Source organism: Fusarium keratoplasticum, chromosome 5, assembly GCF_025433545.1.
Source record: "Fusarium keratoplasticum isolate Fu6.1 chromosome 5, whole genome shotgun sequence".
Lineage (NCBI taxonomy): Eukaryota > Fungi > Ascomycota > Sordariomycetes > Hypocreales > Nectriaceae > Fusarium > Fusarium keratoplasticum.
In genome coordinates, this window is record NC_070533.1 from 4,128,361 (window position 1) to 4,155,125 (window position 26,765).

General features: G+C 49.2%; 5 protein-coding genes across 5 annotated transcripts; 2 read left to right on the top strand and 3 right to left on the bottom strand.

Annotated features, from left to right (window-relative positions):
• Positions 1 to 177: 177 nt before the first annotated feature.
• On the bottom strand, positions 178 to 1,257 carry NCS57_00796900 (HpcH-HpaI domain-containing protein; the record flags this gene model as incomplete). The annotated part of the gene is made up of 5 exons (XM_053057803.1): positions 178 to 437; positions 498 to 765; positions 816 to 841; positions 947 to 1,039; positions 1,104 to 1,257. 5 exons carry the CDS (start codon positions 1,255 to 1,257, stop codon positions 178 to 180), a joined length of 801 nt encoding a protein of 266 aa, XP_052913998.1.
• A 1,877-nt stretch (positions 1,258 to 3,134) lies between these two features.
• NCS57_00797000 (uncharacterized protein) lies at positions 3,135 to 4,250 on the top strand (the record flags this gene model as incomplete). The annotated part of the gene is made up of 2 exons (XM_053057804.1): positions 3,135 to 3,508; positions 3,566 to 4,250. The coding sequence occupies 2 exons, from the start codon at positions 3,135 to 3,137 to the stop codon at positions 4,248 to 4,250; spliced, it is 1,059 nt and encodes a 352-aa protein (XP_052913999.1).
• Positions 4,251 to 13,637: 9,387 nt separating this feature from the next.
• On the top strand, positions 13,638 to 14,777 carry NCS57_00797100 (uncharacterized protein; the record flags this gene model as incomplete). The annotated part of the gene is made up of 2 exons (XM_053057805.1): positions 13,638 to 13,884; positions 13,945 to 14,777. The coding sequence occupies 2 exons, from the start codon at positions 13,638 to 13,640 to the stop codon at positions 14,775 to 14,777; spliced, it is 1,080 nt and encodes a 359-aa protein (XP_052914000.1).
• Positions 14,778 to 15,839: 1,062 nt separating this feature from the next.
• NCS57_00797200 (NACHT domain-containing protein) lies at positions 15,840 to 21,189 on the bottom strand (the record flags this gene model as incomplete). Its single annotated transcript, XM_053057806.1, has 5 exons — positions 15,840 to 18,797; positions 18,845 to 19,865; positions 19,954 to 20,435; positions 20,571 to 20,780; positions 20,860 to 21,189. 5 exons carry the CDS (start codon positions 21,187 to 21,189, stop codon positions 15,840 to 15,842), a joined length of 5,001 nt encoding a protein of 1,666 aa, XP_052914001.1.
• Positions 21,190 to 22,554: 1,365 nt separating this feature from the next.
• Positions 22,555 to 24,379, bottom strand: NCS57_00797300 (uncharacterized protein; the record flags this gene model as incomplete). The annotated part of the gene is made up of 2 exons (XM_053057807.1): positions 22,555 to 24,268; positions 24,336 to 24,379. 2 exons carry the CDS (start codon positions 24,377 to 24,379, stop codon positions 22,555 to 22,557), a joined length of 1,758 nt encoding a protein of 585 aa, XP_052914002.1.
• Positions 24,380 to 26,765: the final 2,386 nt, after the last annotated feature.

Genomic DNA, 26,765 nt, shown 5'->3' on the forward strand with positions numbered 1-26,765 from the left:
GTATGGAGTTGCGGAGTTGACAGTCTACAAAGGTTAGATAGGTGGTTATCTGGTGCAGTTGCTTTGTACACGATTTATCTTGTAACAGTATTATGGATGAAGGTTTAGGTCAAGTAAGACCTGCAATTGTCCCAAATCTTTCTAATTGCTCAACGCTCGCTTATCCGATCCTTTTCATCACCAGGTTCCCTTGCCAGCTTGCTCGCCCTTTGCTGAAGTCACCTCTCCATTAACAGCAGTTTGGAGAGTGGTGTAATCAGTAGCAGCTACAAGCATGTCATAGCCTTGAGCAGCAAACTCCCTAGCCTGCTGCGCGTCTTTGCAGTAGATTCCGCACTTCTTGCTAGCCCTTCGCGTTGCTGCTAGGATGCGAGCAAGGGCCCCCTTTAGTTCGGGCCCCATTATACCTTTTTGGATAGGATACCCGATGTTGTTTCCTGAATGAGTTAAAATACCCGGCTATGGAAAAAACAGAAATGATAAGGGGCCAAACTAACCGAGATCGAACAGACCAATAAAGAGCGCGTCGATTCCATCCACAGCCGCAATCTCCTCGACTGACTCAAATGCCTCGCGGGTCTCGATCTGAATGATGGTCACGAGGGCGTTATTGGCTTGGTGAAGATACTCGGTTAGAGTGGGGTTGGGGTTGAATCTCTCAAGCGCGATGAGCGAGCCAAAGCCTCGCCGCCCCAGGGGAGGGAACTTGGCGTCCAGCACCAGCTGCTTGGCCTCTTCCACTGTGCGCACCAGGGGCACGATGATCTGGTATGGTAAGCACTAGGAAGTCTCCGGTAACGGCTTGGACGACTTACACCATGAGCACCGCTGTCCAAGGCCCCTGGAGGAAGATTTGGAGTCAGTCACGGACGGGCTTCAGCCACAGCATGAAAAAAGCCCTGCTCGTGCGGGTGAAGAAAGTGAAGGCAAGGATATGGAAACTTACGCTTCACCATCCATCCTTGCATGTCTGCCAGCCTCACAAGCGGTGACACTCCCAGCGCGGCAACTGCAGGAACCGCGTCATGCATGGCACCATCTACCGGCGTCATCTCATCAGTTTAATCCCATCAAGTGATCCATCCCTGCCAGAATAGGCGTACCGTCAATGTTGCCGTGCTCGCAGTCGATCAACACCCAGTCCACGCCGGAACGCGCCAAGAGCCGGGAGACATTGGCCCCAGGGAGCATCTGCCACGCGCCAAACGTCTGCTTCCCCTCCACAAAGGCGGACTTGAGTTTGTTGGATGCTTGCATGTTGAATCAGGATCTAGGGTGGCGATATGTCATTGAAAGATGAAATTGTTGTTCAACAGGGGAGAATCAAGGCAAAAGGAGGGCAGTCTACATGTCCCAGCATATGTTGATCCGTTTTATGGCTAAAGCAGCTTATATCTAGATTAACGCATTTACTATTAAGCAAGAACATACCAGAACGGGCGGCAGCCGGACGGAGAGGCTTACCGATCGGATATGAGCCGAACTTTTGAATGTGAGGCTGCCTCACATCCCGTGATCAGCGTGGGAAAAGCCGACAACTCGGTCCATCTAGGTCCGGGCCCAGAATTTTAGGAAAGACTTTCAAGTTCCCGGAGAAGGCCATTAACAGCTGGTTTGTGGCATTCTTGTCAATTTACAAGGTAGCCCCGCAAAGGCCAGTAATGGATCGCGAAAGCCGATGCAAGTTGTGTGCATGTGCAGGACACTAACAAGGGCCGCGGGACTCCAACTCCGTTTGCGAGTTCAGTTCAAACTGAATTATTATTTGCTACTTTCCTTGCCCCCGCTATCATCCCACTCGTCTGCGAAATGCATGTCTGTCAAGATGCGGAGATGCTCTAGATCCAGGCTAACTAGTAACATAATGCTCCTGTCCCAGCAAGCAGATGCAGTCTTAATCAACAACTTTTGTAAATCGTATAATATTTGGGAGATAAGCAGTATTATCTCTATCCAGAGTTTATCCATATCCTCAGCATTGATCCGGGTTACTTAGTAGCAACCTTGCGTAGGTCAGAGTACGCAGGCTGGGAAAGAGTCGTCCCCCAGCATGCACCAGCTTGTCCAGCCTTGAGAGAGGTCTCACAGTCTGACGGGTTTGCGCCTAGTGTGGCGAACGAAGAGAGGACCGTGTTGGTGAAGGGAGTAGACAAAACTGGGCGGCTTTCCCGAGACTCCCTTGAAGCTCTCCTCTCCTTCAAAGAAGCAAAAAGGTTCTTACAGAGGTGGGAAGAGAGGGTATAAGTGGGCGACATTGTGGCAGTTTCGATGATTTGTGTGGATGGTTGACTTCCAAGTAAAAAGGTCGGTATCTTGATAAAAAGACGGAATTATGAAGATCTGTTGTTTCAGCCAAAGGCCGAGTGTTGTGGCTGTTGATAAGGAATGCAATGGCAGAGATTTAGAGATAGCTGGCTCATCAGTGATAATGCCGTGCCTGTCCCTGATTAAAAATAGTGGTTGATCTGTCACAAGGTGGCTTGAGGTACGGGATGGACACGCCGTCTTCTAGAACCAATTATCTAACATGATGGTAAAACCCGAACGCCATGACACTAGCATGGCATCACGAGGTCAATATCTCCATACATGGAACGGCTGGACTTGCCAACATGTCGTGGCACCTGGGGACTCGTATGCTCGGGAACATCGGGTCCGCCACATACACCCCCTCGGATTCGGATCCGAAGGGCGTTGTGGTAGAGTTTCGTAGACTCTGATAGGCTTAGCGCATGCCTCGGGGGCTAGACCCGAGAGCACAAAGAGGCGAGGGAGTATACGGTCCTACCGAGAGGAACCGTTTATCTATCAATGTGTTGTCTCGGATTCCCCAAGCTGCACTACGGGGGTTTAGATCGATTATCTCGACGTGGGGTAGAGGAGAAGCCTGTATGCACAAGGTGCGTTGGCTAGCTATTCACGAGGATGGAGAAAACGTCTCTCCCACTCTAGAATGCCATCACATCAGGTATATAAGAAGTCAGAGTTTAGTCTTTGAATCTAATTCTCTAAGTCACAACAGACAAGCCTCTTTATCCCAGCTTTAAAGCTTATTAATATCCTCTCTTCTTTAAGAATAGAGTACCCTGTTCCGTACTACCTCCTCTTCCTTATCTCACACACCACCAATCACAATGCCTGCTCTCGTTAACATTGCCCCCGAGGTCAAGAAGGCCCCCAAGCCCATTGCCTCCAAGACCAAGCGAGCTACCCGTCCTAGCAACCCAGTCCCCCAATTCCTTATCGACGAGGCCGCCAAGACTGTCCGGGAACCCTTCAATGCTGAGAAGCACCTCAACTACCAGGCGCCCAAGCGTATCTACACAATGGCCGAGATCGGCCTCGAGGGTCAGGGCATTGCTCCCAACGCTGTCTGCGAGCCTTTTCAGCTCTTCACACCCGAGGCCATCGAGCAGATGCGTGCCGAGATATTTAGCGAGGAGGTTATGCGTGAGTGCCAGTACACTTCTGGCTTCATTAAGAACATGGTCCGTGGCATGGGTCCCGAGTAAGTCCCCGTCTGAACTCTGCATATGCATGCATCCACGTGCTGACCATGGCATAGCCGAGCCCCTTTCACCTACGCCGCCTGGAAGTCCCCCGAAGTTCTTGCCAAGGTCTCCGCTATTGCCGGCACTGAGCTGATCCCTGCCATTGACTTTGATATTGGCAACGTCAACATTTCCATCAACGACGCTGGCGAGAACAGTGTCGAGCACCCCGACGTGAAGGACATGGCCAGGAAGGAGGCCGACACCTCCGCCGTGGCCTGGCACTACGACTCTTACCCCTTCGTAGTTGTCACCATGCTTTCCAACTGCGAAGGCATGGTCGGTGGCGAGACTGCCCTGCGGCTCCCCGACGGCAGCTCCAAGATGGTCCGCGGTCCCGTCCAGGGAACTGCTGTTGTCATGCAGGGCCGTTACATCGAGCATCAAGCCCTTAAGGCCTTTGGCGGCCGTGAGCGCATCGCCATGGTCACTTCCTTCCGTGCCAAGAACCCTCTCACCAAGGATGAGACTGTCCTGACCGGTGTCCGTGGTATCTCTGACCTCTCCGCCCTCTACCACCAGTACACTGAGTACCGACTCGAGATCCTCGAGGAGCGCATCCGCCATTTCCAGAAGCAGGAGCGCAACCGCGAGATCGCCAAACGCCCTTACAACATCCCCGAAGCCCGCAGGTGGATTATAGAGCAGAAGGAGTTTCTCGAGGATATGCTAGAGGAGATTTACGAGGTTGAGGACTAAAGGAGGAAAAGAAGTAAAATAGTTATAATTATATATTTCAAGTATTATTTTATTTCATTTAAGTTAAAGATAAATAAATTTATTAAATATACCTTAAAAATATAAAAAATATCTTTATAAGTAAAAAATAAAAGAAACTTATTTATATTTAGACATGTTTAATTTCAATACAGTTCTTAGTTCGTAAGTCTTCCAGGCCTTGCCAGTCCGAATCTCCCACTGCTGCCAACGTCTGTACCGCGCGTAGCGAATGAAGTAGGCAGAGCTCTTTCCCTTCGTTGGTTTGATCAGTTGAATACCATAGGCGGAGGTGTTTTGTTTTGTTCTTGCGTATCCAGAGGAATAGGTTTCGTTGTAGTCCCTTGAGTATAGTTGTTGCTCTCGCGCCTGGTTTTGCGTCTGGCGATTGGTCTGGATCGATGACCACCATGTGTTTTCCCTTGATTGAGTTTTGAATGATCGCGATCGTGAAGCAATGCCATGGCTCGGTCGCCCAGCTTGGGTTTTCGATCCAGTTGACGGTTTCTCCGCTGAAGAATCCAATCCAGCATTTCTTGCCGTTCTTCTTTGCGTTGTAGAATTCTGGCAGTATGTCTCTGTGGATAGCGTCTTCATTGAGGCGATCCAGTTTGCCCTATGGGCTGCGTCGTTGAAGGAAATGGCCTTTGGATGCACGTATGGTGCGTTCTCAAGTCGTTGGAATTGTTGGAGGAAGTTGAGAAAATCGGTTCCAAGTGAGCAGGGGTCGCTTGGTGGGTCGATCAGTGGGATTGACTGCTGAGCATCCATGTTTGTCTCCCATCTCGGGCCTGTCGGAATGGGTTAAATTTCGACATCTTTGCACCCGTAGAAAGTCTGAACCGACGTGAATCAAATGGTGTAGTTTGTGTCTTGGTACGTTGCGCGGTTGCTGAGAAAACGCTGAGTGTCACGGTCGGTGTCGACCGCGTTTCCTAGCCACCCGAAATTCCGCAGGACCCACACTCGGGAATTTTATCTCCCGATGACCCCGAGAGCCCTTCTGAACGCCTCGAATTTCTCCCTGGTGAGTGGCTTGGTGAGACCATCGGCGACTTGCTGGTCTGTCGGGATGTACTGCATTACGATTTTACCGCTGGCTGCTTTTGCGATGATCAAGTGCCATTGTGTGTCGATATGTTTTGTTCTGACGTGAAACAGGGGGTTCTTCGATACTGTGATTACCCTTGGTTATCGCCGTAAATGATCGTGGCCTTGATGTCGTTCTTTGTCGAATATCATCCAGCAGTTCACTCTGCAGTTTCCAGGACCAGATGGCTTCATTTGTCGCCTATGTTTGTCCCATGTATTCGGCTTCGCAGGATAAAAGGGCAACGGTTTGTTGCCTCTTCGAGCTCCAGCTGATCGCTCCGCTCCCAAGGTTAAGGATGTACCCCCCGTGGATCGACGCGTGTCGTGGTCACCAGCTCAATCTGTATCGGTGTAGCCTATGAGGGCGGCCAGCGGTCCGAAAAAGCAGAGGATCATGTCGATGGTTCCTTTGAGGTATCGGAGAATCCATTTCACTGCGTCCATTTGTTGTTGGGTCGGATTTCCGAGGAAGCGGCTGTAGAGGGAGACGGCAAATGCGATGTCGGGCCTGGTGCCGAGCATCGCGTACATCAGTGAGCTGATGGCTTTGGCGTACCAGAGCTTATCTATCTTCGAGCAGGTGTAGTCTTCCGGCGCTGGTTGTAGCTGGGCACCTTTGGCGACTGGATTTGAGGCTGTTTTGCATTCGCTCATGCCAAGTTCCCTGAGAAACTTCTCGATGTAGGCCTGTTGAGAGAGGAAGAGCTTCTGACTTGCTCTGTCTCCCTCAATCATCATTCCGAGATAGAATCGGCAAGCGCCAAGGTCTGGCATCTAGAATCTGTCTAATAGCTTCTTCTTGATTTCTGAGATCTTCTGCTTATCTGGGCCGACGACGAGAAGGTCATCCACGTAGACAGCAATGGACGTATTCCCATTGACGAAGACGCCAACGTCTGATTCCAGTAATACGAAGCCCAGACTTGCAAGGAATTCAGAGAGGGCTGTGTACCAAATCCTCGGCGATTGCTTGAGCCCATAGAGTGCTTTCTTGAGCCTGCAGTTTCTTCCAGTCCCTTCATCGTAGCCCTCTAACCCTAAGACTTCTTCATTAATATTCCCGTAGAGGAATGAGGTTTTAACGTTCATCTGTTTGATTTCTGGGTCGAGGGCAACGGCGATAGCGAAGGTTGCCTTATAGCTCATTAGCTTAACGACTGAGGCGAAGGTCTCATGGTAGTCAATTCCTTCTTATTATTTAAAACCGCGTACCACGAATCTGGCTTTGTATCTGAGAATCTCTCCTTATTCGCCTATCTCCAGTTTGAACACACATTTCCCTTTCAGGGCTTGTCGTCCGGCTAAAAAATAGTCCTTTTACCATGTCGAATTGTCCTCAATCGACTGGAGTTCACTATCGAGGGCCTTTTTCCAGTCGTTCCAGCGGGCGCCCTTTCTGGCCTGTCGATTTGACTTCGGTTCAGCGGAGTTGGAGTTCTTCGCGGCCAGGTTTGAGTGTGTCGGTAGGAGACAGAGGAGGAGGTCGTCGTCATCTGGGGGGTGGTGCTCGCTGGCTTTCAATGTGGATTTCGACGTTTGCCTTATGCTTCGTCTTGGCACTTGGAGCTCAGGATGATGTTGTGTTGCCCTGGCAGGGACTTGTTGTGAATCGACGATTGCGTGGGTCGTTGCTTACTCGAATGGGTTGGCGACGACGATTGTGTCTTCAGCGGTCTCGACGTCGCCAGGTTGTCCGACGTCATCGTCCTCGTCGTGGATCTCTACCACCCGTGGCGTTGGAAGAGGTGCCAGAGACGGTGGTTCTGAGAGAATCGGGTTTGGCCGAGGCCGTTGCGGGTGGTTGTCCTATTGTTGTTGCTTGCGTTTCCGATCCTTGAACGCGTTGAATCTGACGTTGTCTGAGACCAAGATCTTTTTGTTTTCGTCGAGCAGGATTTAGTTCCTGCTCCCTTGACATACCAGGAGCCGGCAAGAAATTGACTTTTCTTACATCTTCCGTTGCTTCGCTGATGGTAGAAATGCAAAACCGTGACTTCTCACAATTCTCGTGTAGTAAAGGTCAGGTTCATCGCCGGACCAGCGTTCGTAGGGGGTCACTGTCCCTGGTGGCCCTGGACTGACATTGCGCAGGTAGCAAATGGTTTTCAGCATCATGGCCACCATTTTATGTCGAGACCGGCGCCGATGAGAGTGGGATCCAGTTTGTATATGAAGATGCGGTTTAGGACTTCGATCAGTCCGTTCTGCTAATGTTGCTTAGTGGCGGTAGGGAAGATTTCAATCCCGAAGTTCTCGCATAAGAGTTAAAGTGAGTAAGATATATTCTCGCCTCCTCGGTCGAGGCAGAAACATTAGACTCTCCTCGTTGGCGTTTCTACTTGTTGAAGTGGTTTCCGGAAGCAGTTCTCAAACTCCCACTTATGGCGGATGGGGAAGACCCAAGCCATGTCGGTGTAATCGTCCAAGAAGCCGGCCCAGTATAGATCTCCGTTGTTCCCGGCGGCGGGAAATGGGCCGGCAATATCTGCGTGGATGCTCTCAAAAGGTCTGGTCCCCTTGCGGATGGGCTTGGTGTGTGGTACTTCCTTCATCTTGCCCTTGCAGCAGTCGTCACAGACGTGGGATTATTTGATTGGTTAGATCTCAGTTGACATTTATTTCAAGCGGTTAATATTCTGTTCGCTGAGGTGTCCCAATCGTTCGTACCAGATATGAATGTTTGGGTCTTTGATCGTAAATGACGCCAGGGCGGTCTCAAGTTGCTTATCGTCTTCGTCGACGATATATACTCCATGTCGCTTTGTTGCAGTTAAGAGGATCTTATCGCGTTTTGTGATGACCGCACTTTCCTTTCTGGAACACGGTTGTGGCTCTATCTGTGTCGAAAGCTGAGACTAAGACGAGGTTGACTTTCGCGTCTAGGATGTACTAGGACGATCGTAAGGTTTCTAGGGGATAAACTGGTTATACTAGGTTTATATTAGTAAAGGGGATATAGGTGTTATCTTAAGTAGGGTATAAGTTATATCTAATAATATACTTAAGGGTATTAAGTGTAACTAAGTTATATTATAAGTAAAGGTAGCTAGTCTATAAGTAAGTATAAGTAAGTATATTTTATATACTTAGGTACTCTTTTAAGACTAGGTTATAATACTAATAATCTAAGATAAGATAATTAAAACTAGATATTAGTCTTAGTAGTTTTTTATTTAAGATTAAAAAAAAAATTTAATTATTATTTAATTAATATTTTATTAAGGTTTTTTAATTATATAATATTATAAGTATAATATAAGATCTCTTTTTTATAAATTATATTTTTAAGATTAGTTATTATAACTAAGTTTTATAAATTAATAATTTTAACTTATAAATTTTTTTTTATTATTAATATAATATTAAATTAAGGTTTTAAAACTATTTTTTATATAAGCTATATAAGGCAAAAAGTGATTTTACTTATATTAAGACTTATATTTTAAAAATTAAAAATTATATTTATATTTTTTTTTATTTAAATATATTAAATTTATTTTTAATAAATAATTTTATAATATTAAAAAATATTTTAAATTATAAATTTTTAAAAATAAAAAGCTAAAATAAAAACTATTTTAAATGTGACGATCGTATCTTTCCCAAGGGATAAACCGGTCGTGCTGGGTTTATGTTGGCAGGGGATTATTGGCGTTGTCTTGAACAGGCGGTGTAAGTCACGTCTGGTAATGTGCTCAAAGGTATTGAGTGTAACCAAGTTGTATTGATAGCTGAGGTAGCTACTACATAAGAAAGTGCTAATGAGCGTGTTATATACTGGTGTGTTTGGTGTTGGACCGATCGTGAGTTGGGCCGACGTCGTTCCTGGACCGCATCGGTCCTGGACCGACGTCGTTCCAACAGTGCGTCGGTCCACGCCTGATAGGTCCGTGAGGTCTGGGATTTTGTGGGGACCACGTGACGTAGCCGCGGAGGTCGTAACATTAAAGGTAAGTATAATTAATTTAGCTTATATTTATTAATAAAATAATTATTTAAAATATAAAAAAATAAACTTTTTAATTATAGCTTTTATATTTTAAATAAATTAAATAAGGTTTTTAAAAGGCTATTTATTATAATTAAGGTATAGTTTTTTAAAGTTATTAATTTAATTAAGTAAAATATAAATAAATTAAATAAGGTTTTTTTATTAATAGTAGTTTTTTAAAAGGTATTATATATTAATAAAATACTTTAAGGGTTTTTATATATATTTTAAAATAAAAATATTTCTTTTATTAAATAAAATATATTATTTTATTATTAAGTTTATTTATATTTAAAATTACTTTATATATATTAAGAATAATTTTATAATATTATTTATTAAGTTATTAATATATATATATAATATATATAATAAGTAAGCGTCGTAATTAAGTAAGCGTCGTATTTATATTATGTATTAAAATTCTAAATTTTAAGACTTAATAAAAACTGTAACAAAATAGCTATAGACTTAAAAAGAAAATTTTAATAAATCTAACTTTAAGATAAACTATATATAATTTTCTAGGATTTTTAAAAAATTCCTTTATAGAGAAAAAGCTATATATATAATATAAATAGCCTTTTTTCTAAACTATCTTATAAGAGATTTTTTTAAAACTTCTAAGAAATTATAATAGATTTATTTTAGCTTAATTAATCTAATTATAAGTTATAAGCTAATAGAAACTTAAGCTAAATTTCTTAGAATTTTTAAAGCTATTTTAAAATTTAGTATAAATCTCACTATAGGGTAAAATGCAATGCTTGCTTATTATATATATTATAACTTATATAATAAATAAATATATAAAATAAAAATCTTTACTTTTAAAATTAAAATTATAATAAAAATATTATAAATTATTTAATTAATTAAAACTATTTATTTTATTTTTCCTTAGATATCTTAATTATTATATAATAAGTCCTTATATTATAACTAGGCTTATTATAAATACTATAATATTAAATCCTTAGTTATATTAACCTTTCTTAATTATTACTTCTTAATAATTTAGCTATTATTTATATATTAATATTTATTTAATTAATTAATTACCTTCTTTCCTTTATTATTATAACCTCTTTTCTTTATAGCTAGGTCCTTTTTACCCTCTAGTACTAATTAAGTATTTTATTTACCTCTTAAAAGGTTTTATTTTTAGTAGTTAATAAGGTAACCTAATATATTATTACCTTTATGCCTTTTTTAAAAAACCTTAGGGCTTTAAGAGTTAACTCTAAGGAGCTACTTTAATACCTTTTAATTTATCTTTTAAGGTATTTAAACTAAGATCTAGCCTTAAGTATAGTCCTTAGGGTCTTAAAGACCTAAGAGGTTAATAACTTAGCTCCCTCCTTAGTAAGCATTAGAGTTTATAGCTATATATTAAGCTTTAAGACTATAATTTCTAGGTTAAGGTAAATAAAGCTAGTTTTTTTAAAAGTCTTTTTAATATTTTCTTTTTATTATGATAGCCTTATATATAATATAAAAAGTTAAAAAAAAAATAGTTTTTAAAATATAAGTTATAAAGTATATAATTAAATATTTTATTTCTTAATTATAAGTTTATATTAATATATTAAAATACTTAATATTAAGAGACTAAAATAAATAAATAAAGTAATATATAAAACTAAATAATTTTCTTTTTATAATATTTTTTAAATTTAATAAACTAATAACTTTTATAATTATTAATAATTAAAAAATAATAAAAATTAATTAATTAATTAATTATATATTAATTAAAGTATTTAAGTTACTTAAGATTAGTTTTATTATTAATTTAGCTATTTTAAGTTATTATAATTACTTAATTACCTAGTAAGTTATTTTTTTAATATTAATTAATAAGGTAATATTAGCTTATATTAATAATAAATAACTAGATTACTTAGCCTTTTATATTAATTACTAAAATAATTATAATTTATTTTTAATTTTTAAGTTATATTAATTTTAGCTTTAAATACCTTTTTAAGCTTATAATAATTATTTTACTTATAATTATATCTATAAAAAAGCTAATTTTATTAAAGTTATAAATATTATTTAATTAAATATTATATTTTATAATTATATTTATTATAAGCTTAAATTAATTATAAATAATAATTAAATCTTTATACTTAGCTTTTTAATAATTATATTTATAAAAAAACTATATTTTAAGCTTTAAGTATTACTTAATAAAATTTAAAGCCTAGTATATATTAATTAGTAATATATTATAATTAATAAGTAATTTATTAGCTATATCTTTAATACTATATAATTAGAGAGGAAATCCTTATAAATCTAAGTTAAAAATAAAATAAATAAAGATCTCTTCCTCTAGGTCTAAGAGCTTATATAATTTAGGGATTTAATTAAGTTAGGATTAAATACCTTATTGCTAGCGCTATAGCTTTATATAATTAATATTATATATCTTTATAGCGCCTTAAAGCTTTAGTTTTAAGCTATTTTAAAGGGCCTAGAGGGTAAGAAGGATTTTAGTCTTATTATTAAACTAATATATATTAAGTACTTAAGAATTAATTAATTAAATAGAGATAATATAAGTTAAGGGATTTTAATTATATATACTTATTTATTATATAAGCTATAAATATATATTAACTTTTATATTAAGTTTTTTATTAATTTTAATTTAAATAATAATTTAAAATAATTTAAGTAATCACGGACTCGCTGCTGCTGCCTCCGGTTTAGCGGCACCGCCCAAACAGGCAAAGCGCTCTCGCCGTCTACCCTCCCGACTATGTTATGTATCACGTGACTCTCTGTATATAAGACAGCAACCTCCTCCGGCTGTGTGAACATGTATCTTTGACCTCTGCTTCCTCCCACCCTCCGCCCATTTGCATCCACCGTTTCAACTCTTTGGCGGCCATCCCTGCCTTCAGCCCCAGCCCCAGCCCCAGCCCCTCTCCTACCGCGTCATCGTCCTGCATTGAGATGAAGCTCTGCAGGAATCGATCGATCAAGGCGACGCCTGCTCTCGTCCCCAGAGCCAGGTCTTGGACGGCATGAGAAGGATACTATCACTCATCTTCATAATATCCTCTGCTACTTTTTCCTACTCTGCGGATCGTATGGTTTTCCTTTCCGCCCTCTTCTCACGGAGTCTAACAAGGACTTACAGCCCAGAGGCGTTCCCCCCGCCGGACTGCCTCAAAGCGCTTCGATGCTTCCCAGGCAGGAGAGCATCTCACGGCGAGCCTCATCTTCGTGAGGCCTCCGACAGATGCCCAGCCAATGGCAGAAATGCCGCAGTGGCTCATCAATCCCCTTCCCGCCCCTGAAAGCATGATGGAGGATGGCGCCATCTCGGTCCCGCCTCCTGAAACTGGCACAGGTGGCTATAGAGGCTTCTGGCACGACCTTGCTTCCCGATTGGTTCCTGAGTTGGCAGAGAGTGGGATCAGAACTCGCTTAAGGGACCTAAGCCACCATTTCCCTATCCAAGGGTTGCCGAGACTACTTGCCGGTTCTCAGCTCATCCGATCCTGCGCCGCTCGTGATGGCTCAGCAGCCTCAAGAACGGGGGCCGGCCAGCGTAACCATATGGACCATTGGGCGAGGAGGAGACGGGACGGGCGCACTCCGGCGAGATATTAGTGTTGCACTGCATGCATGTCAACCTCGGCCGTCTCAATGCTGTGGGTTCATGAGGCGTTTATGACGGCATCTGATGCTCTCACATCCTCTGAATGGTCCAGCAAGGCCGTGGCTGTGGACGACTAACATGCGCCGGCGCGGCATTGTGCTCCATCACGGTCAGACGGAAGAGCCAGGGCTGCCGGAAGCTTCCTACCCGATGCTATCTGACCAACTGGAAATGACGTGTCGTGCGTCAACAGCCCAATAGCCCAACAGCCCAACAGCCATCATGACCTGCCTCATCTAGTATCTCCCGAGAACTCTGCCTTGCCAGCGAGCGGCATGGGTCCCTGACGGTGCGCGAGAAGATGAAGCGAGGGGGGGATGATCTATTCAGCACAGCTGCCTCAGTGTGGCCCGGCAGTGAAGTGATTGGCACGAAGGAGAAGCAGTTACGTGTCTGCCTCCATCCGACCTATCACCACCTTGGAGGACACAGGGAGGCAATAGGAAGACATGGGGCTGGGCGCCCGCAAGCGGTTACGACTCATGTTGCCGCATGGTTCAGCAGCGAGCATATAAGTTGGACAATGCCCGCCCATCTTCACCTGGTTATACTGGGAACACTAAACCCCTTATCTCTTTTCCTATCCGCACTCTGTAACACAAGCATGGCCACGGCATCTTTTGACTATGAACAGCGAAAGCTGTGTCAAAGCCTCATTCCTCCTGCCTCTCAGCCAGACACGGTATCTTTGCTGAAGAAGAAGGCGCTCTCAGCTCTTGGAAAATCTGGCGACACAGCGATTTGCATTCCCTCCGATGTCGAGTCTGACACTGAAGATGAAGATAATAAGAGTCGAGAACTTAATATCTTGCAATCTTATGTAATACGTGCTAGCACACCGGACTATCTAGGTAGGTCTTCGACGCCGTGATGCTCCGTTTAGGTGCAAGTTTCTAATAACCGACGTCTAGATCTCACCGGCACCAAACATGGCATAACTAAGCCAGAAGCTGCTACTGGCGCGGAGACTGCGACAGCAGTATCTCCGGCTCAAGCGGAAGCCGGCCTAGCTTGGCCGAATGAGACACAAGTATCTCGCCTCGCTGAGCCTGAATCGAGCCAGCAATCTTATGAGATCAATCACATGCTGACCGGAGATATGTCTGCTTGTCAAGATGTCAATTTTGCAACCCCTCCTGCTAGCCCTAATAGCCAGCCATACCCAGTTGCGGCGGACAGGCAACAGCTTCGACCCGCACCAGCTAGTCAACAGGGCAACATGATGGTCGATGCTATCTTTGACCATGACGCGTGCCATAGCTCCCAGGGTCATCCGGATTCCCCCTCAACTTGCATACACTCTCCGCGGGCTGCCGGCCCCGTCGAGGCGGTCCAGGCATCACTCTGGGAAAGCGAAATACCCGCCGGCAATTCATGCGACGATGCCATCCCTAAAGCCTACACCCCATCTCCCGCAAGACCCTCGCTTGAACCACATCAAGGACAAGGCTTAGATGATGCAAGCAGCGCGTCCAGCCATATCGAGTCCGAGGTCACGGAGGGTGGATCTGGTTTCGCCGCCGAAGTGTCTTCCACGTCGCCATCTCTTCGTCGTTTCCGTCACAAATCCTTGCAGGTGCATAAAACGATGCAGCCCAAGGACGGTGATGCAGACAGTGAGGCTCCACGGAGCGAGGATGGCCTTAACGGGCTAGAATCTCAACATCAGAAAGAGAACTCTCCTCCACTTCCATATGATGAGGATTCTGGTTCGGAAGACGATGATTTCGATGATGTCCACTAGGGTCGTAAACGCCGTAAGGTCTCGAAGTCCCCTCCCTGTTCGGTCCGCAGTACCCCCGCCAGTTCTCGGAGTTCTCGGAGTTCTCGGAGCTCTCGCCAAAGACGACCGGCAATACATGCCACACAGTTGCCGAGCGGGATCCGAACGTCTGGGTGTAATATTGACAGCACAACACCATCATAGGCAATACCAGCCCCGTCCGAGGCTAACATACTTCTTGCCCGGTTCGAGGAATGGACGCTCAGAGACGTTTTGCTCAAACGCATCACTGAGAGGGGCAAGACGACATTTCAATTACAGTTTGAATGGGACCCCAACTCATATCAGCCGCATGTTGACAGATCCATATCGCATCCGCGGAAGCGCAGAAGGCTACCTAAGACTTTGCGTTCGGCTGCAAAATCATCCGGCGCAAGATGGACGTCAGAAGAAGACGAAACTGTGCGCAGAATGAAACAAAATGGCAATACTTGGACCGACATCCATCGCGCCCTTCCACATCATTCTAAGGGCACGATCCAGGTCCGGTTCTCGACCAAACTCAGGAGTTGATCCGGTCAAGTGTAGCAACTCGCGTAAACCGTTGTGGGGAAGATGGGCAGATTATTAAAATGTTAAAATATAAGTAGCAACCCTGTTTTATTGTTCAGCCTGAGCACTTGCTTCCTCCTTGTCCGTGGTCAGAGCCTGTCGGTACCGCATAAGGGGGTAGCTTGCTACTCACAAATCACATGATATCTGATAGTAGATTGTTCTCGTCAGATCTGGAAGGAACTACCACCTTCCTACGTTCTGATATAAATCTAATGTAAATTTACCCCGTCCCCTATAACCCTCCTATAGCAAAGCGAAAAGAAAATTAAAGAGAACGAATTGACGGCGGTGGTGTTTCTCTATAGCCGGCTTAGATCTCAATGGCGACAGACCGGGCCTGGCTCAGGTAGGAAGGGCCGTTTTTAGACTACGTTCATAATGTAGGATCAGAACAAACAGCGTATACAACTATCGAGGACTGGGAAGTGACTGCCTGTAGCCAAAGACGTAAATCTACCTGCCTCCGCTTCAAGAGAACTTCATTGCCAGTACACGACCTGAAGCACAGCTGAAAGCGACCATTGATCCAACCACAGCCGATTCCACCGGGCGATACTCCGAAGGTAGCCAAAGCATATTCATTTCATCCTTCACGACCCATACCCCGTCGGTGCTTATACCGTAACCGGAGTGGCTAGCACATTGTAAGATGGTCTCCTCAGTGGACTGGGCGTCAATAGCAGGCGTTTGATTCGGTAGTTCCAAGTTCAGAAGTCCAATGTCAGTAGAGAGGCGAGAGTTAGTTGTTGGATCGAATGAAAGGCGATATAATAGTCTCCCGACGTTGAGTGTCTGCACGCACGCGCCTGTCGCCGCGTCCCAGATCCTGACCGTCTGATCGTCCGAGCCCGACGCGAGACGCCGGCCGTCCGCCGAGAAGGCCACCGACGTCACCGAGCCGCCATGGCCCTCGAGCGTCTGCATGCACGCGCCTGTCGCCGCGTCCCAGATCCTGACCGTCTGATCCCGCGAGCCCGACGCGAGACGCCGGCCGTCCGCCGAGAAGGCCACCGACGTCACCCAGCCGCCATGGCCCTCGAGCGTCTGCACGCACGCGCCTATCGCCGCATCCCAGATCCTGACCGTCTGATCCCGCGAGCCCGACGCGAGACGCCGGCCGTCCGCCGAGAAGGCCACCGACGTCACCCAGCCGTCAGCCGAGAACACCCAGCCATGGCCCTTAAGCGTCTGCATGCACGCGCCTGTCGCCGCGTCCCAGATCCTGACCGTCTTATCCCGCGAGCCCGATGCGAGACGCTGGCCGTCCGCCGAGAAGGCCACCGACGTCACCGAGCCGCCATGGCCCTCAAGCGTCTGCACGCACGCGCCTATCGCTGCATCCCAGATCCTAACCGTCCGGTTATATAAGCCTGATGCGAGATGCTCGCCGTCTGCCGAGAAGGCCACCGACGTCACCCAGCCGCTATAGCCCTTAAGCGCCTGCACGCACGCGCCTGTTGCCGCGTCCCAGATCCTGACCGTCTGATCCCACGAGCCCGACGCGAGACGCCGGCCGTCCGCCGAGAAGGCCACCGACGTCACCGAGCCGCCATGGCCCTCAAGCGTCTGCACGCACGCGCCTGTCGCCGCATCCCAGATCCTAACCGTCCGGTTATATGAGCCTGATGCGAGACGCCGGCCGTCTGCCGAGAAGGCCACCGATGATACCGAGCCGCCATAGCCCTCGAGCGTCTGCACGCACGCGCCTGTCGCCGCGTCCCAGATCTTAACCGTCTGATCATCTGAGCCCGATGCGAGACGCCGGCCGTCCGCCGAGAAGGCCACTGATGACACCGAGCCGCCGTGGCCCTCGAGCGTCTGCATGTACGCGCCTGTCGCCGCGTCCCAGATCTTGACCGTCTGATCCCATGAGCCCGACGCGAGATACTGGCCGTCCGCCGAGAAGGCCACCGACGTCACCGAGCCGCCATGGCCCTTAAGCGTCTGCATACATGCGCCTATCGCCGCGTCCCAGATCTTAACCGTCTGATCCCACGAGCCTGACGCGAGACGCCGGCCGTCCGCCGAGAAGGCCACCGACGTCACCCAGCCGCCATGGCCCTCGAGCGCCTGCACGCACGCGCCTGTCGCCGCGTCCCAGATCCTGACCGTCTGATCCCACGAGCCCGACGCGAGACGCCGGCCGTCCGCCGAGAAGGCCACCGACGTCACCCAGTCGCCATGGCCCTCAAGCGTCTGCACGCACGCGCCTGTCGCCGCATCCCAGATCCTGACCGTCTGGTCCTGCGAGCCCGACGCGAGACGCCGGCCGTCCGCCGAGAAGGCCACTGATGATATTAAGCCGCCATAGCCCTCGAGCGTCTGCACGCACGCGCCTATCGCCGCGTCCCAGATCTTAACCATCTGATCCCGCGAGCCCGACGCGAGACGCCGGCCGTCCGCCGAGAAGGCCACCGACGTCACCGAGCCGCCATGGCCCTCAAGCGTCTGCACGCACGCGCCTGTCGCCGCATCTAAGATCCTAACCGTCCGGTTATATAAGCCTGATGCGAGACGCCGGCCGTCTGCCGAGAAGGCCACCGACGTCACCCAGCCGCCATGGCCCTCGAGCGTCTGCACGCACGCGCCTGTCGCCGCGTCCCAGATCCTGACCGTCTTATCCCGCGAGCCCGACGCGAGACGCCGGCCGTCCGCCGAGAAGGCCACCGACGTCACCGAGCCGCCATAGCCCTCGAGCGTCTGCACGCACGCGCCTATCGCCGCGTCCCAGATCTTAACCGTCTGATCATCTGAGCCCGATGCGAGACGCCGGCCGTCCGCCGAGAAGGCCACTGATGACACCGAGCCGCCGTGGCCCTCGAGCGTCTGCATGTACGCGCCTGTCGCCGCGTCCCAGATCTTGACCGTCTGATCCCATGAGCCCGACGCGAGATACTGGCCGTCCGCCGAGAAGGCCACCGACGTCACCGAGCCGCCATGGCCCTTAAGCGCCTGCACGCACGCGCCTGTCGCCGCGTCCCAGATCCTGACCGTCTGATCCCACGAGCCCGACGCGAGACGCCGGCCGTCCGCCGAGAAGGCCACCGACGTCACCCAGTCGCCATGGCCCTCAAGCGTCTGCACGCACGCGCCTGTCGCCGCGTCCCAGATCCTAACCGTCCGGTCGTCTGAGCCCGACGCGAGACGCCGGCCGTCCGCCGAGAAGGCCACCGATGACACCGAGCCGCCATGGCCCTTGAGCGTCTGCTCGCAAGCGTTCCAATCTGCCTCCATTCTTGGCTTCAATATCATCCAATCCGGCTCCTCCACCTTGAAGAGCTCTCTAATGAGACTGTGTTCGGGACTGAACACGAGCGCGGACGCATAGGCCTGCAATGGAGCAATCTCGATTGGCCGTCTGTTAGAAAGAATGAAACGACGCGCGTCTCGAAGCAGTTTTGTAAGTTGCTGCGCTTCCGCATTTTTCTATAGCATTGTCAGACAGCTTCCAACATACGTCTAGAGCAGCTCACCACTAAAGCCTCAAGCTTGTGTACCGCCTTGACTCCCTCTGACATGCTCCGTAGGAGACCAAGACATTCCAGCCAATACAGAAAGTTCTCCTGGATGAATCCATGGACGTTGCCGTTATCCTGTAGAACATTGTCGACCTCTGTGGAATCTGAGTCGTGGAGATGGTCGACCCAATAGACGCATGAATATCGAATCGAAGACAATGGGTCGGTGTCGGGCGGCGAAACCCGATCGATGGGAAATCCCGGAGTGCTTAGGCTGTAAATGTCGCGCCGGAGGGTTTTTAACAGGGCCGCTAGCGACCTCGAGAAGAGGGCATGGTGCTGGTGCGCGATGCCAAAAGGCATGATGTGGCCGGATGCTTTGTTAAGGAGGAAATCTTTCGCCGATTGACGCACGAAGCAAACGACGCCTTCTCGAAGAGTCAAGAACGAGCTGCAAGACCTGACGACTTCTTTCAAGTGGTCATCGGTAAAGCTCCCAGGTGACTGAACCAGAACCTTCAGCTCATTCAAGGCAATCGGGCGGTAGACGACTGAGACAATGGCCAGGACTTCCCTGCAGAGAACTGCATGTTTCGAGCCATCAATGCGTTCCATTATTCGCTCGTAAGTGGAATCCCGCCCGGGGGGGAGCGCGTCTAGTTTAACGAGAGTGTCCCGTCGTTGGGTATCATTGTCCGGAATCGTGATCTCAGCCCCGTCCTCAGGGCGTGGCTTAGCCACGCTCTCGTGCTCTTTTTCTGCTGCCTGCAATAGACTTGCATGGACCTGACCGTCCATCAGGGTGGTTGTTTCAACGGAACTCGCTGCTGGGCTATGTTGAGATACATTGGAAGGATCGCCGGAGATGATGGCGCTTGAAATCGGCCGCATAATCTGGAGATCCCGGACCTGTCGAGGTTCCTGGGGATCGGTTGTCCACTGAGCTGTTGCCTCGAAATGACAGACCACCTGCGGATGTGGTGTCATGGTCCGCCCCGGGTCCCCGTCGGCAATGGACGGTGGTTCTTCGGGCGCCCTAAAGGGAAGAGTCGAGCCGTCAGCATTTCCCATCTTCATGGCCCAGATTAGTTGTGGTGATAGCTCGATTCCCGTACTATACTAACCTCCTCAATGAGCTATGGCTGCTGGATCGTGATGACAGCCGCGAGATTTGCACCCAAGGGTGCACAGCGGCGTCGGAGGCCGTGAGACGATCCTCGGGTTTGGCTGCCATGCATTTAGTGACGAAGCTGCAGCAGTCCTGACTCACTCCAATGTCTTTTAGCGGCGCTAAGGGGAACGGTGGTTGGTCCGAGGCGTAGTAGTTGAAAAGGTCCACATCGTTAGGGAAGACGGCGCACTGGGCCATCATACGGAACAGCAGCTCGCCGAGCGCCCACATGTCGACAGCGAAGGTGTAGGAGAAGGCCTCATCGGTCGATGACGAGCTCTGGTTACGAGGAAGCACCCTGACTTCGGGAGCCGCATAGCTTCTCGTGTAGATCTTGGTATGGAGAGCCGTGCCGTCTTGCTTAGTACGCTTGGCGATGCCAAGGTCGCCGATCTTGACCCACCAGTCGGGCTCGGGTCGGTAGACGAGGATGTTCTGCGACGGGCAACCATGTTAGTCTCGCCAATCACATGGAGAGGGGAGAAAGAGGGAGAGAGTATGTGTACGTGTGTGTGTGTGGATGAGTGAGTGGGTGCAGATGACTAAGTGAGTGACTGGACGCTCACCCACCTTCGGTTTGAGATCGCGGTGAGCAAAGCCCTTTTTGTGCATGTATCCAAGGCCCTCGACCAGTTGGGAGCAAATGACCTTTGCATGGGCCTCAGAAAAGGGCTGGCTCATGTAGTTTTGGAGGTCTCCGTGCTCAATATACTCCATTGCGATGAAGACCATATTCTCGTACTCGAACCAGCCATAGAACTCAACGAAGCAATCGACATACTAGTCAGCAGAGCGAGTCAGTTTAATCACTTCCCCCCAGAAGCTACCAGATAGTTATGCTCGGGGGGGAAGCCTGCACCTCATCGTTCCGAAATATGGCCATTGCCTCAAGCTCTCGCATGTACGGTACCGGCAGCGAGGTATCCTTGCGCATCTCCTTGACGGCCCGGAGCTTGCCTATCCGGGGCCCAGAGATACACTTCTCTAGCCAGACGCATCCGAAGCTGCCACTGCCAAGCTGCCGCTGTTGATGCCACGTCTCCTCTCGACGGGCCGACCGCCGGCGATGGGGCTGGTTCGAGTCGCGGACGGTGTGCTTGGTCACACCGTCGGCGCGGGAATGGATGGTCAGTTTAGAGTTGTGGACGAGGTCGGGAACCCATTGGTTCGGCTGGTTTGAGTAGCTCATGGCGAGCTTGTGAGCCGACAGCTTTATTACGACGAGGTTGATGAAGATGAAGGAAGGACAAGATGCATGGCCATCTTGCCGTTGTAGGTTTTGACCCCTCACTGATCCACTCCATTTATGCCTGAGGCTGCCTTTAGCGCAGAATCCAGCCACACGAGGCTGTGCTCAGGCACCATCCTTAAAGCCAGATATCTTGGGGCCCCAGAAGGACACGCCTGGCGCGCCTCGCCAGCGATCATTCTGTATCGCCTTTGCATTTCTCAGTGGCGAGACTGAGCAGGACTACCTATAGGCCTTAAACCGGCTCAGGTCCCTATCCCTTCAATTGTCGAGGAGCTCCGGCGAGTACCCCGCCCCACACTACCCCTGTCAACGAAGAGGTACATGAGAGGAACCACACGATGCGTCATTAATCAATACCACATAAATCCTCATATAAACCATTCTTAATTAGATAATGATTTCCCAATCGATACCTTCATCACTACCTACAGAGGCAGTCAATCTAGGGGCTTCAATTAGGGCAGCCAAGGTCAAGAAGCTCAAGGAGGCCGTTGGCACCGGTCAGTCGTAATAAAAGGAGGCGCCAGACAGTTTGGGGATGTGAGCAGTGTGATGTAGCGATTTGTAACTCGAGAGATTGCTGGTACTTCTACCATAGGCTAAAATAGGTGAGGGGCTAGGTTCCTTCAATCCAATGCATTTTGATTGGCTGCCAACCCCTACTGTGACCCGACCGGAGCTCCTCGACAATTGAAGGGATATGAACTCTGCAATACAAGGCTTCCATCTGTTATCCTAATAGACCGCGATAAGGCTTGTATGAATGCCGCAGAGACCTGCTTCCCATCTTCAATTTCTCTCCTACGCCTATGGCACGCGAACAAGGCAGTCCTCCGTTATTGCCAGTCGACATTCGTGCGCCACCAACAAGGACCAGAGGCCTATCAGCAGGCGTCTGAGCGATTGGAGTGAGTTTTTCAACCACTGGCACTCAATTTTGAAGTCACCAGATGAAGAGGCCTTTGGTCAGCGCGTCCAGGAGCTTGAAAGGCGCTACCTACCGCAATACATTGAAGAGGTTGGCTATATCAAGGCCAATTGGCTCGATCCGTATAAGGAAAAGCTGGTGAATACTTCCCTCTTATGGGTTTAAGAAACGATACTTGGGCTGGGTAGAGATGGTGTTAATGGATATGTACCGGTACCTGATTTCACGGGTACCCGTGAACCTATGGGCTCCCCCCGATATCTCGCTATTTAGTCGTCACATCCCAAGGCTTCGCCTTATGATTGATTCAAGTCACGTCTGGTTTTGTTAAGAGTCCGCCAAGTTTCCAAGCGACGCCGTAGTTGCACCATCTATTACACTGCTATCTCGTTTAACTGTCCCAGAATCCTCTCGTTAAAGTGCAAGCCAATAAGTATCCCATCCGGGTCGGCCGACGACTGTGCTGCAGTGTCCTCGTCATTCGCATCCAGACAAGTGAGACAAGCCAGCACGACTTTGGAATACTTCTCGCCCATTGTCTGTGGGAGTCTAGTTCGCGCAATCCCTTCCAGATGCTCCTTCGCCTGGACGCTCAAGGGTCTAAGGACATTCCCGGAACCCGCCCTGAAAGATTGTTGGGGAGCAGGAGAGTGCTGGGGTTGCATTGTTCTCGCCGAGAAATCGCGGAGTGGTCCATCGGGGGCCGGTGAGTCGGCTGGGTAACCGACAAAGGACTCCCACAGCCCAATCTCGAGAAGGCAGACACCAAGGCTATAAATATCGTGCTGCATGCAGTAGGCATCTTCGGGTGCGTCGCCCTGGCGGGCGGGGTGGCGATAGAGGTTGCGGTCCCAGTTGGAGTCACCCAAGAGGTTGGTGTCGCCGTCGGCGGAGCGAAATTGGTCGAAGCCGACAAGAAACGTGGCGCTACGCGAGGACTCGAGGTTCTCTAGGATGAGAATAGACTCGGGAGAAATGCTCTTATGAACTAAGTTGAAGGTGTGAACGTAGCCGACGGACCGGGCGAGCTCCTGGGCAATGCGGAGGCGGCGGTTGATGGAGAAGGCGGAACCATCAGCCTTTGGGTAGAGCAGAAGCATTTGGCGCAAGCTCTGTGGCACCTCCATCCCGCTGGGGATGCGTAGGATAAGGTCGAAGGAGAGGATGCGGGATGGGTCACGGGCATCAACGTTGCCATTGACGCCCTTGCAGTTGAGTAGACCGAAAGCCAGTGGGTCAGCGCGGGAGAGCTTGTGCGCCAGAATGCGAATGTCGCTTTTCATGACCTCGATGTCCATTTCTGGCCTGCAGATGATGGGGTCGAGGATGAACCACCGATCGCTGGACCCTCGGCGATGGGCGACCTTGGCTCGACAATACGGGATGGGCATGAAGTCAAAGATCTCCCGGAAAAAGACGGAGTCTTGATGGCTATCAGGGTCGAGGGCCGTTCTGATGTCGTCGGCCAGGAGGAAAGGAGAAGTGATTGCCTGGTGGCCAGCAGCGAGGGTGAACTCTAGATGGCGCTGCTGGTGCTGTAGCCTCCTGCGGCCGGATGATGGCTGCTCTGGTGCGGGGCGAAGCCGTGGCGGTGTTCTCGCCGGGTTTTGATCTGGCTGGAGTTGGAGTTGCTGGCTCTGCTCCTTGAACTCTCGAAGCTGCCGGTCAATGGCTGGGCTTGCCACGCGGATGATTAGGTACCATGACGGATCGAACCTCCGCTGCCACTCCTCGAGGTCTCGGATCACCCCGTCCAGCGCGTCCTTAACAAACGCATACTTGCCCTTGCGAACTCCCCTAGAGAAACCAAAGAAGCCGGACCTTAACTCAACGCCGCCATCCTTCTCTCGTTTCTCTAGGACGGCTTTCAGGCTGGTGACAGCCGATGAGAGCTTGGAGGCAAGGATACCGAGGACGTCATCGAGAATACGACGATGCTCTGCGTCGAGAATGGGTGTCAGCGACTGGACGAATTCGTACTGGAGTCGCGTGCGGTTCCAGCAATCCTCCACTATAGCAATGCGCTCCGAGACTTCTTCATCGGCGGCATTGTATGTTTTGCAAGTGTTGATGATGAAGATAATGCATCTGCCCGAGTTGTGTGAGCATCCATTAACACAGAAAGAGCCGGCGTCGGCCCGACAGGAGGCCTCACTCTGCACAGAGCTCCACGCTTTGGAATATGACGCCGGGATCCATCTTCGATGTTCGGCGGGATGGAACGGACTCCGTGAGATCTCAGTTGTCGGAAGGCCTGGTCTCGCTATCGCTCGATAATGTGGAAGGAGAAAGAGGAGAGGTGCCCCAGGACAAGGGAACAGACGATAATTAAACTTCTTAGTGCAACCTCCTTGGCCTGTCTTGTGGGAGAAGCCTAGGGTAAGCAGTGTGTCCTAAATCAAATCGTGCGAGCCTGTTCTCACCTCTCTCCTCACTTGCTTTGCCTTACACTTTTCACTCCCAACACGGCAAAGCTCTGCGATTGACCTAGCGCAGCTGCACCTCCCGTTACTCGACAATTCTATTGGCCCCACAAGCTGCGCCTAGCTGCAGGGCCTTTTCAGCTGCTGATGCCTCTCCTCCCCGTACGAGAAATCCCGCGAAGATGTTGCTACTCAAAGTTGTCAGTTGCGACACTCCATCGTCAGCCCAACTCACCGATCGGAGCAGAAGCCATCTCGCTTATATCGTCATATCGCACAACGAGACCAAAATGTTCTCTTCTCTGCGAAGATGGCACCTTGCTGGCTTGAGAAAGCCAAATCCAAGGTCAAAGCCTCCCCAGCTTCCGCCATTGCCGCCTCTCCACATTTTGAAGTGGGACAGGGAGCGTTATGGATGGGTTGCTCATTCAGGAGGTCGCATTACTGGCGAGGTGGGGCAGCGCAACATCTTTGCGGGATTTGCGCGCGGGGAGGCCTCAGCAGCTGAAAAAGACCCCTGTAGCTAGGCGCAGCTTGTGGGGCCAATAGGGCTGTTGAGTGATGGGGTGTGCAGCTGCACTAGGTCAATCGCAGGGCTCTGCTGTTGTGGAAGTGGAAGGTGCAAAGCACAAGCAGGTGAAGAGAGGCAAGAACAGGCTGGCATGATTTGATTTAGGACACACTGCTTACCCTAGGCCTCTCCCACAAGACAGGTTCAAGGAGGTTGTCTAAACAAAAGGAGCACTAGTTACCTATTGGCTTCCTCTAATCGGTATTGCCTTAGCTATTCGATAACGAGCATAGCGGCCGCCAGTAGCACGGCAGTCGGCAATATCTCAACGTCCATGTCCGCGATTAGCCGCCCCTTGATGTGGGGCATGGAACCTTGTAGGGGCGTTGCTTATTCAGGAGGTTGGGTATGATCCAGGCAGACAGAGAAAGCGTGAAGCTGTTGTTCGGCCAAGAAAATGGACAAGGGCTGATTGACGGGAGAAGACGCTGCCCAAATCGGACCACAATGGTCGTCGGAAGGATAAACGGTGCGCTGGCCCCTAACACCAGAGTTAAAAGATGCCACCCGAAGATAAGCGAACCTGGCAGGGCGTTGCCCCGGCGGTGGGGTATTGGAGGCACAGTGTCGCGACTTTGGCGGATAGGTCGATAATGGCGATGTCACTTGCGGCGAGTCCTGCCGCATCGGCCATGGCAAACGACGATATTTTGACGATTAGACAAGCTGGTTCGAAGGTGGTTTAGCTTGCGGATCAATAGCCCGAGACGAGAGTGTGTAGGGAGGAGAGAGGGCTGTGTTAACGTGTACTACGGTGAATACCTAACCAGGCTGTGGTGTGGCAGGTGTGGCAGAGTCAAGCTAAGGTATCCACCGAGCATATCATGCATCTCATAATGATAGGTTCGTCGCAGCACAACATCATGTCGGGAGGCAGGCAACGGCCGGTGGTGGAAAAAAGAGTACAATGACATGCTTCATGTTTCGTGAAGCGCGCTTACTCCCTGCCATATCCGTGGTAAGAGCATGATCCCTCAGGGTTATTGGACAAGTATACGCCAGCATAACCAGCCTGCGGGCACCGTGTTATTCACCCGCAAATAAGCTTAAAATTGGCCCCGTGGTACTCAGTACGTGGACAGTGCACCCTACCCCCATAATGTCCCGTACCATGTGGTAGAAGGGCCTAGCTAGGTGTCGAGACTCTGGGCTGGCCACTTTTCTATTTTTAAACGGCCGCTAGGTGCCGAAATCATTGGCAGCCCACCGCTTGCGGTGTAAATAAGAAACTGATGACTAAGCTCGAGGAACGACTCATCTATAGCCAATTAGAAGCCAGCCTGAGATCTAGCCACCATGGCCACACTTAGCCACAGCTACTTTGCTAGGTCAAGATCAGCACCCTTCTTCAGCGCAATCAGAGCCCTCATTCAGCGCAATCAAAGCTTACAATTCAGTGCGATCAGAGACTGCACCGCCGGCGGTGCACGTATGGGCTGCCGAAATCATTCCGCTCCTGACATAAGCAAGCGACACCAACTCCTCTGCATCAAGTGGCTCCGATGGTGCCCCGCACATTAGATATTCTGGGCTAGCTACATATCTCTGCGATCACGGCTGGTGCGACCGTTCTATTCCCGGCAACAGCTTT